A 15,661-nucleotide genomic window follows, 5' to 3' on the forward strand; every position below is an offset into this window, starting at 1 on the left:
TGCATTGGGTAAGTACATTATTTATTTGCTTAGTTCATATTTAACAACTCTGTGGGGGCTGAACCCACACGATCATTGGGCACAACATGTTGCGACTCTAGGGGCAGTATTTTCATTTTTGGATAAAAAACGTTCCCGTTTTAAACAGGATATCTTGTGATGCTCGACTATGCATATAATTGACAGCTTTGGATAGAAAACACTCTGACGTATCCAAAACTGCAAAGATATTGTCCGCTGCGTTATGCTAATTAGTTTGAGGCGATGATTACGCTCCTGGATCCGGGTTTGAGAGTCGCAAGAAGTTTTAACCATCAAATAAATAGGAAAACAGTGGCCAGAATACATTGTGTGTGTGTGTGTGTGTGTGTTTTGCTTGTTTGTTTAGAGTGAAAGCGTATGGTTATTCTCTGTGTGTGTGTGTGTGTGTGTGTGTGTGTGTGTGTGTGTGTGTGTTTTGTTTGTTTGTGTGTTATTCTCTGTGTGTGTGTGTGTGTGTGTGTGTGTGTGTGTGTGTGTGTGTGTGTGTGTGTGTGTGTGTGTGTGTTTTGTTTGTTTGTTTAGAGTGAAGGCTTATGGTTATTCTCTGTAGGTGTGTGTGTGTTTTGTTTGTTTTATACTGATTAGTAGCTTAGTCCAGACAGGTGAATCATTAACACCTCGGTGTGAAGGATGTTTGTATGCACGCTTGCGGCCGTGTGTGTGTGGGCGTTTGAACATTGGAGTGTGTGTGTGTGTGTATGTGTGTGAGAGAGAGAGAGAGAGAATGTCCAGTGTGCATCATGTGTACACGGTATGTATTGTAATGATGCAGTACAGCAACAGTCCCAATGATTTATCATTGCTCTCCCAGGAAACATTGCAACTTTATTATTATCATGTTTTTTTCCCAGAGAGAATTACCCTGCAACTGGGGGTATACACAGTACCAGTCAAAAGTTTGGACACACTTACTCATTCAAGTGTTTTTTCTTTATTTTTACTGTTTTCTACATTGTAGAATAACATTGAAGACATCAAAACTATGAAATAACACATATGGAATCATGTAGTAACCAAAAAAGTGTTAAACAAATCAAAATATATTTTATATTTGAGATTATTCAAAGTAGCCACCCTTTGCCTTGATGACAGCTGTGCACACTCTTGGCATTCTCTCAACCAGCGTCACGTGTAATGCTTTTCCAACAGTCTTCCAACAGCACCACACATGCAGAGATCATCCGTTCAACTACTCTGCGACTCATCAGACCAAAGGACCGATTTCCACCGGTCTAATAATGTCCATTACTTGTGTTTCATGGCCCAAGCAAGTCTCTTCTTATTATTGGTATCCTTTAGTAGTGGTTTCTTTGCAGCAATTCGACCATGAAGGCCTGATTCACTCAGTCTCCTCTGAACAGTTGATGTTGAGATGTCTGTTATTTGAACTCTGTGAAGCATTTACTTGGGCTGCAATTTCTGATGCTGGTAACTCTTAATGAACTTATCTTCTGCAGCAGAGGTAACTCTGGGTCTTCCTTTCCTGTGATGGTCCTCATGAGAGCCAGTTTCATCAAAGCGCTTGATGGTTTTTGAGACTGCACTTGAATAAACGTTCAAAGTTCTTGACATTTTCCGGATTGACTGACCTTTGTGTCAGTCAATCCTTTGTGCTTATTTGAGCTGTTCTTTTCATAATATGAACTTGGTCTTTTACCAAATAGGGCTATCTTCTGTATACCACCCCTACCTTGTCACAACACAACTGATTGGCTCAAACCCATTAAGAAGGAAAGAAATTCCACAAATTAACTTTTAACAAGGCACACCTGTTAATTGAAATGCATTCCAGGTGACTACCTCATGAAGCTGGTTGAGAGAATGCCAAGAGTGTGCAAAGCTGTCATCAAGACAACGGGTGGCTACTTTGAAGAATCTCAATTCCATATGTGTTATTTCATAGTTTTGATGTCTTCACTATTATTCTACAATGTAGAAAATAGTACAAATAAAGAAAAATCCTTGAATGAGTAGGTGTGTCCAAACTTTTGACTGGTACTGTATGCTTAGGATATTTGATAGAGTGCCTTTCAAAGCACAAAAATACAGTGGTATTGCAATGCATTTGCAGTAAATGCAAGACATTCATAATGTCACATAGTTTATGGTGTTTAGTAATAAAATATATTAAGAGAAACCAAGAGTATGAAGATATATAAATAAATACAACCTGATTGATAATGTGATGTGCATGCCCAGGGGTCAGAGTTCCACATGGATCAACCCTGAAGTGTTCTGAAGTGCTCTTATTCCTCTTGCCCAATGCTTCTTCACTGTTGTCATCTAGTTCTGTGAAATTGTTTTCCACACATCATTTTTTGACCTGTCCTAAGATCAGCTTGAAAATTAGCAAAAAGACACAAAGAGAGGGAGAGAGAGTAAGAGAGAGAAAATGGGATAGTATTATTTTTAGCCTCTGATTGTTTCTCTTGTGTTTTTGTGCTATGTTACCCTACCTCGAAAGGTAAGCTGGATAGAATCCCTGAGCTGACAAGGTAAAAATCTGTCGTTCTGCCCCTGAGCAAGGCAGTTAACCCACTGTTCCCCGGGCGCCAAAGACGTGGATGACGATTAAGGCAGATCTCCGCACCTCTCTGATTTAGAGTGTCACGTTCTGACCATAGTTCTGTTATTTAATTCTTTGTTTTAGTATGGTCAGGGCGTGAGTTGGGGTGGGTAGTCTGTTTGTTTTAGTATGGTCAGGGCGTGAGTTGGGGTGGGCAGTCTGTTTGTTTTAGTATGGTCAGGGCGTGAGTTGGGGTGGGCAGTCTGTTTGTTTTAGTATGGTCAGGGCGTGAGTTGGGGTGGGCAGTCTGTTTGTTTTAGTATGGTCAGGGCGTGAGTTGGGGTGGGCAGTCTGTTTGTTTTAGTATGTTGGTTTCTGTGTTCAGCCTAGTATGGTTCTCATTCAGAGGCAGGTGTTGTTAGTTGTCTCTGATTGAGAATCATACTTAGGTAGCCTGGGTTTCACTTTTGGTTTGTGGGTGAGTGTTTGGTCCACACGGTACTGTTTCGGTTTTCGTTTGTTCACTTTATTGTTTTGTATTTCAGTGTTCAGTTCGTTTCATTAAAGATTACATCATGAACACTTACCACGCTGCACTTTGGTCCCATTCTTACTCCTCTTCAGATGAAGAGGAGGAAATCCGTTACACAGAGGGGTTGGGTTAAATGTGGAAGACACATTTTAGTTGAATGCATTCTGTTGTACAACTGACTAGGGATCCCCCTTTCCATTGGCCTTTATTCCTCACCCCTTCACGTTCGGCGTGAGAAGAAAATGTATAATTACGTTGATGTGGTTAAACAATGGTGATGGCAGTAGGCTGGTTGTAGTGAAACGTGTTGTCTCATCAGTGCCTGAATCGGTGTGCCCCCTAATTACTGTTCCCTCTCTGTCACCGCCTCTACTCTCTCTGTTTGCACATGCTCATTACGCATTATTGGCATATAACACAAGGTTGATACAGGTTTTAATCAAAGCTTTACTGGTCATATTGCTGAATAGTTAAATGGAGTAATTGAGAAACAGTTTCAATATTTGCGCTTTGTTTGCTGTTCCATTGTGGGTCTTGACATCGCAGTCTTAGTGCTTCCTTCTCTTTCTGTTAACTTCTCATTTATCTAACTTTTTTTCTCCCCCTTTTGTTTCTTCCTCTAACTTTCCAACTTCTTTGGCTTCTCCCTCTTACAAATTGTCTGTGTGAGCCATGTCCAGGTACACAGCGGTGGTGATGCCTGTCCTCTACAACACCACACACAGCTCCAGGAAGCGGGTCTCGGCCATGATCGCGACAGTGTGGATCCTGGCCTTCGCTGTCTCCTGCCCCCTTCTGTTTGGATTCAACACATCAGGTGAGACACACCCACACCCCTTTGCACATGTCAGACACGCCAGTGTAGATGAGATGGATGCCCAGTTTGAAATGAACCCCTAGCCAGCAAGGCCCTATAACCCTGTACTACTTCCTCATAGATCTGGAAGGATCGGATGGGTATAATATGGTAGCTGCGCCACCAAACCCTTTGGTTGGCTTGGGAGTGTGACCACCACATTGCTTTCGCCCATCCAGTCCTTTTAGACATCTACAGGACATGTTGAGGCCGTTGTGGCTATTGAGACGGATTTTGGAATAGGCAACAGTCAACGGAACAGATGATACACACCTTCAAAGATTAGGTAATGGAAGCAGAATTCTGTTCGATACTGCTGTACAGACACCACAGAACAGGTGAGATATTAGACTTCACAGGTGAAGAACAGGTGAGATATTAGACTTCACAGGTGAAGAACAGGTGAGATATTAAACCCCACAGGTGAAACTACTGTTCGCTGCTCTGGCCCCCCAATGGTGGAACAAACTCCCTCACGACGCCAGGACAGCGGAGTCAATCACCACCTTCCGGAGACACCTGAAACCCCACCTCTTTAAGGAATACCTAGGATAGGATAAGTAATCCTTCTCACCCCCCTTTTAAGATTTAGATGCACTATTGTAAAGTGACTGTTCCACTGGATCTCATAAGGTGAATGCACCAATTTGTAAGTCGCTCTGGATAAGAGCGTCTGCTAAATGACTTAAATGTAAATGTAAACTACACCAGAACAGGGGACTTGCTTAGCTCCAGTCAGGGTTTGGTAGTAGTACTAGGCTGGGAAGGAGAGGACCTCCAGTCAGGGTTTGGTAGTAGTACTAGGTTGGGAAGGAGAGGACCTCCAGTCAGGGTTTGGTAGTAGTACTAGGTTGGGAAGGAGAGGACCTCCAGTCAGGGTTTGGTAGTAGTACTAGGTTGGGAAGGTGAGGACTTCCAGTCAGGGTTTGGTAGTAGTACTAGGCTGGGAAGGAGAGGACCTCCAGTCAGGGTTTGGTAGTAGTACTAGGCTGGGAAGGAGAGGACCTCCAGTCAGGGTTTGGTAGTAGTACTAGGCTGGAAAGAGAGGAGCTCCAGTCAGGGTTTGGTAGTAGTACTATGCTGGGAAGGAGAGGACCTCCAGTCAGGGTTTGGTAGTAGTACTAGGTTGGGAAGGAGAGGACCTCCAGTCAGGGTTTGGTAGTAGTACTAGGTTGGGAAGGAGAGGACCTCCAGTCAGGGTTTGGTAGTAGTACTAGGTTGGGAAGGAGAGGACCTCCAGTCAGGGTTTGGTAGTAGTACTAGGCTGGGAAAGAGAGGACCTCCAGTCAGGGTTTGGTAGTAGTACTAGGTTGGGAAGGAGAGGACCTCCAGTCAGGGTTTGGTAGTAGTACTAGGTTGGGAAGGAGAGGACCTCCAGTCAGGGTTTGGTAGTAGTACTAGGTTGGGAAGGAGAGGACCTCCAGTCAGGGTTTGGTAGTAGTACTAGGCTGGGAAAGAGAGGAGCTCCAGTCTTAGTCAGTCAGCCTCCCTCCTAGGGTCCTTGTGGGAGGAATCATGCACTATTAATCTAGAGCAAACAGTGTTCAATCACGTCCGAATGAACACAGAGCTAACATGCAATTTGCATACTCCATAACAAGGTGTCAATGCCACTAATAGAAACGGGCCAATTTTCAGAATATGGAAGGCTTCTCAACCCATGGATTTAAGTGGAGATTTAACAAAATGTGTCAATGTTACCTGGTTTGGGCAGGTAGCATTTTACCAATGTGTATCAAACATTTTTAAATTAAGTGTTGGGAAATAACAGATAACACTTACTACAGTTATCTTGCTAGTTGGCCGTACGAGCGGTGCTGAAAAGAGACGTGTTGTTGATGTGTATTGTTTAGTAATTTGAACATAGTGGTTTTCTTCTTCTTCTCTCAGACGACCCGACGGTGTGCTCCATCTCCAACCCTGACTTTGTCATCTACTCGTCGGTGGTGTCCTTCTACCTGCCCTTCATCGTCACCCTGCTGGTGTACATCCGCATCTACATCTTCCTCAGGAAGAGGAGGAAGAGGATTGCCATCCGCCAGGGCAGCAGCGGGAAGGTCCAGCCAGGTTTGGCCCAGCCCTCGGTGAGAACACAGTCATATGGTCCCACAGTGACTGTGCAAATGAACATGGAAGTGAGTGCATTCACTCTTATACAACACACACATACAAACACATATGCATGCATCAGCCTAGCAGTTAAGAGTGTTGGGCCTGTAACCAAAAGGTCGCCGGTTCGAATCCCCAAGCCAACTAGATGAAAAATCTGCCAATGAGCAAGGCACTTAACCCCAATTGCTCCTGTAAGTCGTTCTGGATAAGAGTGTCTGGTAAAATGTCAAATGTAAGGATTTCCTTATAGAAGAGATAGCAAGCTTAATGTGACATGGAAAAATAAATAATGAACCCTGCACGCTCACATCAACATTTCACTCATGAATAGCCAATGTCACAAGTGGCATCTGTCATGGTGATGTCAATGTCCACCGCCATTGTATACAACGTGCACAATTGCCATGGAAACGGAGTGAGGCGATTATCCAGATATTAGGTTGGCGTAGTTAGAGGAGTGACAATGATAAAACCTCTCAAAGGAGCTGCTGTGAGCTCCGCTCTGCTGTCTAGGTGACCTGGCTCCATGTGATGTAGATAGGGGAATGTATCTGTGATGTGAGAGTTGAACAGGCTCAGTTCAGGTTATATGATAATGTGGGATCTGAGGAGCCGTAGGCTTGGGGAGTTTCTTTGATCATTGCAGTCACGATCAGTCAGTTTCAGGGTCATTTCCGTTACATTCGAGATTTCAGGGTCATTTCCGTTACACTAGAGGTTTCAGGGTCATTTCCGTTACACTAGAGGTTTCAGGGTCATTTACGTTGCACTAGAGGTTTCAGGGTCATTTACGTTACACTAGAGGTTTCAGGGTCATTTACGTTGCACTAAAGGTTTCCGGGTCATTTACGTTACACTCAAGGTTTCAGGGTCATTTACGTTACACTCGAGGTTTCAGGGTCATTTACGTTACACTCGAGGTTTCAGGGTCATTTACGTTACACTCGAGGTTTCAGGGTCATTTCCGTTACACTCGAGGTTTCAGGGTCATTTACGTTACACTCGAGGTTTCAGGGTCATTTACGTTACACTCGAGGTTTCAGGGTCATTTACGTTACACTCGAGGTTTCAGGGTCATTTCCGTTACACTCGAGGTTTCAGGGTCATTTCCGTTACACTCGAGGTTTCAGGGTCATTTCCGTTACACTCGAGGTTTCAGGGTCATTTCCGTTACACTAGAGGTTTCAGGGTCATTTACGTTGCACTAGAGGTGACTAAGGTCATGTCCATGATGTGATGGGAGCAGGTGGAAAGATTGTAGGACACACTATGTTATAGTCCATTTTTGACCTATACTTAATAACAAAAACATAAACGCAACATACAACAATTTCAAGATTTTACTGAGGTATAGTTCATATCAGAAAATCAGTCAATGGAAATTAATTCATTAGACCCTAGTATATGGATTTCACATGACTGAGCAGGGGTGCAGCCAATGGTGGGCCTTGGGGGGCACAGGCCACCCACTTGGGATCCAGGCCCACCCACTTGGGAGCCAGGCCCACCCACTGAGGAGCCAGGCCCAGCCAATCAGAATGAGTTTTCTCCCACAAAAGGGCTTGAGAAAACGCATGTGCTGGCATGGTTACACATGGTCTGAGGTTGTGAGGCCGGTTGGACGTACTGCCAAATTCTCTAAAACGACGTTGGAGGCAGTTTATGGTAGAGAAATTAACATTGAATTATCATTATGGGATGGTTGTGTAGTCAGGAGAAATCTGGGATGAGGGAACTAACAGAGTAGAGTGCTGTTTGGGAATGTTAGAACGAGGGTTAGTTCCAGCTAACTGGAGCAACATTTGATATGGAGACAAGAGCCCCTGTTCATTTTTGCATTAAACAATGTCGTTTTTTTCTCACCTAATTTTCAAGCAGAGTTTACCTCAAGATCATCAGCAACACAGCAGGCAAAGATATTGAGAATCCGGTTTAAGTTGTTGGAGGGCCATGTGACACAGGCGGTTTAGTTAACAGCTAATAGATGGATGGGTGGATGGATGGATGGATGGGTGGGGGGATGGGAGGGTGCTGACTGCTGGAAGAAAGTTGTTTACCTTTTGAAGGGTGAGTCAGGTGTGATATTTCCTCTCTGCCACCCCTCTCTCCCTCCTCTCCCCATCTCTCTCTCCCTCTCTCTTGCCTCATGTGTGTTTACCTGTTGAAGGATGAGTCAGTCATCATTTGTATCTCTCTCTCAATCCCTGTCTCTCCATTCATCTCTCTCTCCCAGGAAAAGTGTCTGCAGGAGAAGTCCCTTAAGGAGAACAGAGACCTGTCCCCCATTAGGATCAAAGTGGTAAGAGCTGTGTGTGTGTGTGTGTGTGTGTGTGTGTGTGTGTGTGTGTGTGTGTGTGTGTGTGTGTGTGTGTGTGTGTGTGTGTGTGCCTTTGTAAATTCCTGTGTTTACAGTGTGTTGGAAAGTATGAGGAAGAGTACTGGAGATGAATAGAAACAGATACATAGATAGATAAACCTGAGTTTTTGGATGACTTGAGTGTGTGTGGGTGGGCGTATGTGTGCCTGCGTGTGCCCATGTCATTAATCTGTGCTAGCCCCCGGGCTGTGAGGGAGCTGAAAGTCTTCATTCTGATACCGGGCTGCTCTCCTCGCCTCACTGCCACTAAACTCGCAGGCTCTGGATGTCACACCAATCCACAGGGCTGCGAGACATCAAAGATGGAGCAAATGACAAGCTTTAATTCCCCGCTGTAAACAGGGCTGCGAGGCTCGGCTGTTATACGCAAGTTTAGACTGACAGGCGGAAACACGAGGAACAGGAAGGGAGAAGCAGTGAACCAGGAAGGGGCGGGGTCCCTGACAGGGTGGGGCGGAGATCAGGACAGAGACATGTAGAATCATGAATAAATGTCAGAGAGTCGGGTCAGCTGGTGTCCCAGGTCTGAATCAATCCCTTATTATAGGGGAAATATGAAAGCGAACAGCTGCATCTAAATTTCAGGCAGGGCCAGTTTCCCAAAAGCATCTTAATGTTAAGTTAATGTTAGAACCTATAAAATGAACTTAACCTTAAGATGCTTTTGGAAAACCGGGCCCTGATCAACAGTATGGTTGTCTATGGACCAGATCATGGCAAAGATGGCGCCGGAGTGGATGACTGACGTTTTATCGGCTCTTAACCAACCATGCTATTTTATTACTTTTTTCACATTGTTTGTAACTTATTTTGTATGTTTCTGCTACCGTCTCTTATGGAAAGAGCTTCTGTACATCAGAACAGCGATTACTCACCAAGTAATAGACAAATAATTGTTTTTCTTTAATGAGTCTGTAAGGATATACTTCAAAAACCTGAACAGGCCCTCATCCTCGTCATTTGCTGGAGAAAGAAACTGAGATTTCGCTGAAAGAGATCGGGGTGCAATTTGGCAAATCTGACCATAATTCTATCCTCTGGATTCCTGCTTACAAGCAAAAATGAAAGCAGGAAGCACCAGTCACTCGGTCTATAAAAAAGTGGTCAGATGAAGCAGATGTTAAACTACAGGACTATTTTGCTAGTACAGATGGGAATATGTTCTGGGATTCCTCTGATGGCATTGAGGAGTACACCACCTCAGTCACTGGCTTCATCAATAAGTGCATCAATGACGTCGTCCCCACAGTGACTGTACGTACATACCCCAACCAGATGCCATGGATTACAGGCAACATTCACACTGAGCTAAAGAGTAGAGCTGCCGCTTTCAATGAGCAGGACTCTAACCCGGAAGCTTATAACAAATTCCGCTATACCCTCCGATAAAAACAATCAAACAGGCAAAGCTTAAATACAGGACTAAGATTGAATTGTACTACACCGGCTCCGACACTCGTCCTGATGTGGCAGGGCTTGCAAACTATTACAGACTACAGGAAAGCACAGCTGAGAACTGCCCAGTGACACAAGCCTACCAGATGAGCAAAATAACTTCTATGCTCGCTTCGAGGCAAGTATGAAAGCATCAGCTGTTCCGGACGACTGCTCTCCGCAACCAGTAAGACCTTTAACCAGGTCAACATTCATTACCAGGACGTGTACTCCGAGCATGTGCTGACCAACTGGAAAGTGTCGTCACAGACATTTTCAACCTCTCTCTGTCTGAGTCTTTAATACTAACATGTTTCAAGCAGACCACCATAGTCCCTGTGCCCAATAACACTAAGGTAACCTGCCTAAATGACTATCGACCCGTAGCACTCACGTCTGTAGCCATGAAGTTCTTTGAAAGGCTGGTCATGGCTCACATCAACACCCTTATCCCAGAAACCCTAGACCCACTCCAATTTGCATACCGCCCCAACAGATCCACAGATGATGCAATCTCTATTGCACTCCACACTGCCCTTTCCCACCTGGACAAAAGGAACACCAATGTGAGAATGCTATTCATTGACTACAGCTCAGCGTTCACCGCCATAGTACTCTCAAAGCTCATCACTAAGATAAGCACCCTGGGACTAAACACCTCCTTCTGCAACTGGATCCTGGACTTCCTGGCAGGCCGTCCCCAGGGGGTAAGGGTGGGTAACAACACAACCGCCACACTGATCCTCAACACAGGGGCCCCTCAGGGGTGCGTGTTCAGTCCCCTCCTGTACTCCCGGTTCACTCATGACTGCACGGCCAGGCTCGACTCCAACACCATCATTAAGTTTGCCGATGACACAACAGTGGGTCACCGACAATGATGAGACAGCCTATAGGGAGGAGATCAGAGACCTGACCGTGTTGTGCAAGGACAACAACCTCTCCCTCAATGTGATCAAGACAAAGGAGTTGATTGTTTGACTAAAGGAAAAGGAGGACAAGCACACACCCATTTTCATCGACGGGGCTGTAGTGGAGCAGGGTGAGCGCTTCAAATTCCTTGGCGTCCACATCACCAACAAACTAACATGGTCCAAGCACACCAAGACAATCATGAAGAGGGCACAACAAAACCTATTCCCCCTCAGGAGACTGAAAAGATTTGGCATGGGTCCTCAGATCCTCAAAAGGTTTTACAGCTGCACCATCGAAAGCATCCTAAGGGTTGCATCACTGCCTGGTATGGCAACTGCTCGGCCTCCGAACGCAAGGCACTACAGAGGGTAATGCGTACGCCAAGCTTCCTGCCATCCAGGACCTCTATACCAGGCGGTGTCACCAAGCTTCCTGTCATCCAGGACCTCTATACCAGGTGGTGTCAGAGGAAGGCCCTAAAAATGGTCAAAGACTCCAGCTACCCTAGTCATAGACTGTTCTCTCTGCTGCCACATGGCAAGCGGTACCGGAGGGCCAAGTCTAGGTCTCAGAGGCTTCTAAACAGCTTCTACCCCCAAGCCATAAGACTCCTGAACATCTAATCAAATGGCTACCCAGGCTATTTGCATTGCCCCCCCAACCCGCCCTTCTATGCTGCATAGTCCTTTTAATAACTCTATCTACATGTACATATTATTGTAGCGGTATCCCCTGTATATAGCCCCACTATTGTTATTTTACTGCTGCTCTTTAATTATTTGTTATTCTTAGCTCTTACTTTTTTTTAGGTATTTTCTTAAAACTGCATTGTTGGTTAAAGGCGTGTAAGTAAGCATTTCTCTGTAAAGTCTACACCTGTTGTATTCGGTGCTTGTGACAAATAAAATTTGATTTGATTTAATCAACCGTAAGGTTGTCTAGGGACCAGATCAACAGTATTCTTGCCTATGACTTTCTTCTCTGTATATATCAATGATGTCGTTCTTGCTGCCGGTGGGTCTCTGATCCATCTCTACGCAGACGACACCATTCTGTATACTTCTGGCCCTTCTTTGGACACTGTGTTAACAACCCTCCAGACGAGCTTCAATGCCATACAACTCTCCTTCCATGGCCTCTAACTGCTCTTAAGTACAAGTAAAACTAAATGCATGCTCTTCAACCGATCGCTGCCTGCACCTGCCCGCCCGTCCAGCATCACTACTCTGGACGGTTCTTACTTAGAATATGTGGACAACTACAAATACCTAGGTGTCTGGTTAGACTGTAAACTCTCCTTCCAGACTCACATAAAACATCTCCAATCCAAAGTTAAATCTAGAATTGGCTTCATATTTCGCAACAAAGCATCCTTCACTCATGCTGCCAAACATATCCTTGTAAAACTGACCATCCTACCGATCCTCAACTTTGGCAATGTCATTTAAAAAATAGCCTCCAATACCATACTCAACAAATTGGTTGCAGTCTATCACAGTGCCATCCGTTTTGTCACCAAAGCCCCATATACTACCCACCACTGCGACCTGTACGTTCTCGTTGGCTGGCCCTCGCTTCATACTCGTCGCCAAACCCATTGGCTCCAGGTCATGTACAAGACCCTGGTCACCATAGCTGCACCCACCCGTAGCAGTCATTCCAGCAGGTATATCTCACTTGTCACCCCCAAAGCCAATTCCTCCTTTGGCTGCCTCTCTTTCCAGTTCTCTGCTGACAATGACTAGAACAAACTACAAAAATCTCTGAAACTGGAAACAATTATCTCCCTCACTAGTTTTAAGCACCAGCTGTCAGAGCAGCTCACAGATCACTGCACCTGTACATAGCCCATCTCTAAATAGCCCAAACAACTACCTCTTCCCCTACTATATTTATTTATTTTGCTCCTTTGCACCCTACTATTTCTACTTTGCACAGTCAAATCTACCATTCCAGTGTTTTAATTGCTATATTGTATTTACTTCGCCACCATGGCCTATTTATTGCCTTTACCTCCCTTATCTCACCTCATTGGCTCACATTGTATATAGACTTATTTTTCTACTGTATTATTGACTGTATGTTTGTTTTACTCCATGTGTAACCTTGTGTTGTTATATGTATCGCACTGCTTTGCTTTATCTTGGCCAGGTCACAGTTGTAAATGAGAACTTGTTCTCAACTTGCCTACCTGGTTAAATAAAGGTGAAATAAAAAATAAATTCTTGCCTATGGACCAGATCAACAGTAAGGGCATTGCTCAGCACCTTCCAATGTGACTGACTGTGTTCCTTTCAGGAGAGTATAGAGCCGGCAGGGCCCCCTAACGCTCACCTCCTGTCTGGGTGTCTGCGGCGTAAGCGTCCCCGGACGGCCCCTGTGGAGAACACACTGCTGCCCCCGGTGGACATCCAGAACTACTGCAGCATCAGCCACGCCTCCTGCGGCCGCACTGAGCATGACCGCGCCGAGGAAGAGGTGGCCAAAGCCAAAGAGCGTATTCCTGTGCGGAGGAGCTGCGAGGTCAAGGAGATGTCCAATGGACTCATTCACACGGCACTCCGTCCCGCCCCCCACTCCCAGTACCTGACCAGCCAACAACAACATCGAGTCAGGAGCATGCAGAACAGGGAGAAGAAGGCTACGCAGATGCTGGCCATTGTGCTTGGTGAGTAACTCTACTGTTTGTATTCGGCCTATCACCATCTCTATAATGTTCTTATCTCTATTAACTCTACCCTGTGATTTGACTGAGAACACGTTGACCATGAGAATGGACCAGTAATTCGTAGAACATAGAAAAAAATAGTTAGGCTATTGATAAAGTACATTACATGTGAGGCTGCTGAGGGGAGAACGGCTCATAATAATGGCTGGAACAGAGAAAATGGAATGGCATGGAAACCATGTGTTTGATACCATTCCAGGGTAGTAATTACCCAGAGCCCATCCTCCCCATTTAAGGTGCCACCAACCTCTTGTGATGTGCATTGATGGAATGCACTTTAGGGATCTAGTGAGTGACTATGTCTTTTTTTAAATAAAAAGGTCAAATGTTAGTGCACTGTTAAAATGAAGTGCTCTATAACACAAAAACTAGTAGCAATTGAGCTGCCACCACCTTACAAACAAAACATTGGCTGGAGTATTGAAACACGTGGTTCTGAGGGTATTGGGACAGTTTTAAGGTGTACTGAAACATTCATCCTGAGGTGTTCTGAAACATGACATGGTGTGTTGTAACACCACTTAATCAAGATTTGCACAACACCTTGCCAGGGACTGGGAACAGAAAGGCAGAAAAGGTTGAAAACACTGGTGTTTCGAGTCCTATCTAGTGCAGAATTATATCCCTTCTTCTGGTGTTTCGAGTCCTATCTAGTGCAGAATTAGATCCCTTCTTCTGGTGTTTCGAGTCCTATCTAGTGCAGAATTAGATCCCTTCTTCTGGTGTTTCGAGTCCTATCTAGTGCAGAATTAGATCCCTTCTTCTGGTGTTTCGAGTCCTATCTAGTGCAGAATTAGATCCCTTCTTCTGGTGTTTCGAGTCCTATCTAGTGCAGAATTAGATCCCTTCTTCTGGTGTTTCGAGTCCTATCTAGTGCAGAATTAGATCCCTTCTTCTGGTGTTTCGAGTCCTATCTAGTGCAGAATTAGATCCCTTCTTCTGGTGTTTCGAGTCCTATCTAGTGCAGAATTAGACCCCTTCTTCTGGTGTTTCGAGTCCTATCTAGTGCAGAATTAGATCCCTTCTTCTGGTGTTTCGAGTCCTATCTAGATCCCTTCTTCAGAATTAGAGTCCCTAGTGCAGAATTTCTTCTGGTGTTTCGAGTCCTATCTAGTGCAGAATTAGACCCCTTCTTCTGGTGTTTCGAGTCCTATCTAGTGCAGAATTAGACCCCTTCTTCTGGTGTTTCGAGTCCTATCTAGTGCAGAATTAGATCCCTTCTTCTGGTGTTTCGAGTCCTATCTAGTGCAGAATTAGATCCCTTCTTCTGGTGTTTCGAGTCCTATCTAGTGCAGAATTAGATCCCTTCTTCTGGTGTTTCGAGTCCTGTCTAGTGCAGAATTAGATCCCTTCTTCTGGTGTTTCGAGTCCTATCTAGTGCAGAATTAGACCCTTTCTTCTGGTGTTTCGAGTCCTATCTAGTGCAGAATTAGATCCCTTCTTCTGGTGTTTCGAGTCCTATCTAGTGCAGAATTAGATCCCTTCTTCTGGTGTTTCGAGTCCTATCTAGTGCAGAATTAGACCCCTTCTTCTGGTGTTTCGAGTCCTATCTAGTGCAGAATTAGACCCCTTCTTCTGGTGTTTTGAATCCTGTCTAGTGCAGAATTAGACCTCTTCTCCTTGTGTTTCCAAATACTGTGAATGGGAGTCCCTGCTCAAATATGGTGTGCTGATAGAAGCCTCATCAGTAATTCTAAAAGGTCAAGTGGACAGTATTATGCTCAAACAAAGGACACAAGAAAATACAGTTTTGTTAATAAGTTTGTCCAGGATAATAATGAGTACAAAATGTGTTTTTCAAGACAAGATTGAAGCTTCAAATGCTTTTTTATTTGCAAATGATCAAATGACAACAAAACATTAACAGGTCTTTAAGATGTTTACATTGATCTGTTAGGTATTTATCATATTCTTCCAAAATAAACAGAAATGTGGCATTATATTTCACATTCATGGAATAAATAAATACAGGCAATGACTGCTAATGTTAGCAGTAGCAGTCATACAAAACTTCAGCCCCGTCTCAATGCAATCCACCAGTCATCCATTATGCTAATGTCCTGACCTGAGTCTTTATATTAAGGTGATGATACATGGAAGGTTGTACAGATGAATTGAATCACAGTGCAGTTGAGTTAGAGGATATGATTGACAGTTGA

The 15,661-nt window shown here is 44.5% G+C and overlaps 1 protein-coding gene across 2 annotated transcripts in view; it reads left to right on the forward strand.

Annotated features, from left to right (window-relative positions):
* LOC118382487 (D(3) dopamine receptor-like) overlaps window positions 1-15,661 on the forward strand; it is a 37,349-nt gene that overhangs the window by 13,996 nt on the left and 7,692 nt on the right. For both annotated transcript variants that reach the window (XM_052502694.1, XM_052502701.1), the window contains 4 exons: window positions 3,761-3,897; window positions 5,827-6,071; window positions 8,282-8,347; window positions 13,073-13,442. In XM_052502694.1, coding sequence (XP_052358654.1) covers window positions 3,761-3,897; window positions 5,827-6,071; window positions 8,282-8,347; window positions 13,073-13,442 — 818 coding nt within the window. The remainder of the gene's footprint in view (window positions 1-3,760; window positions 3,898-5,826; window positions 6,072-8,281; window positions 8,348-13,072; window positions 13,443-15,661) is intronic.

The sequence above is a fragment of the Oncorhynchus keta genome, chromosome 4, assembly GCF_023373465.1.
Source record: "Oncorhynchus keta strain PuntledgeMale-10-30-2019 chromosome 4, Oket_V2, whole genome shotgun sequence".
NCBI lineage: Eukaryota > Metazoa > Chordata > Actinopteri > Salmoniformes > Salmonidae > Oncorhynchus > Oncorhynchus keta.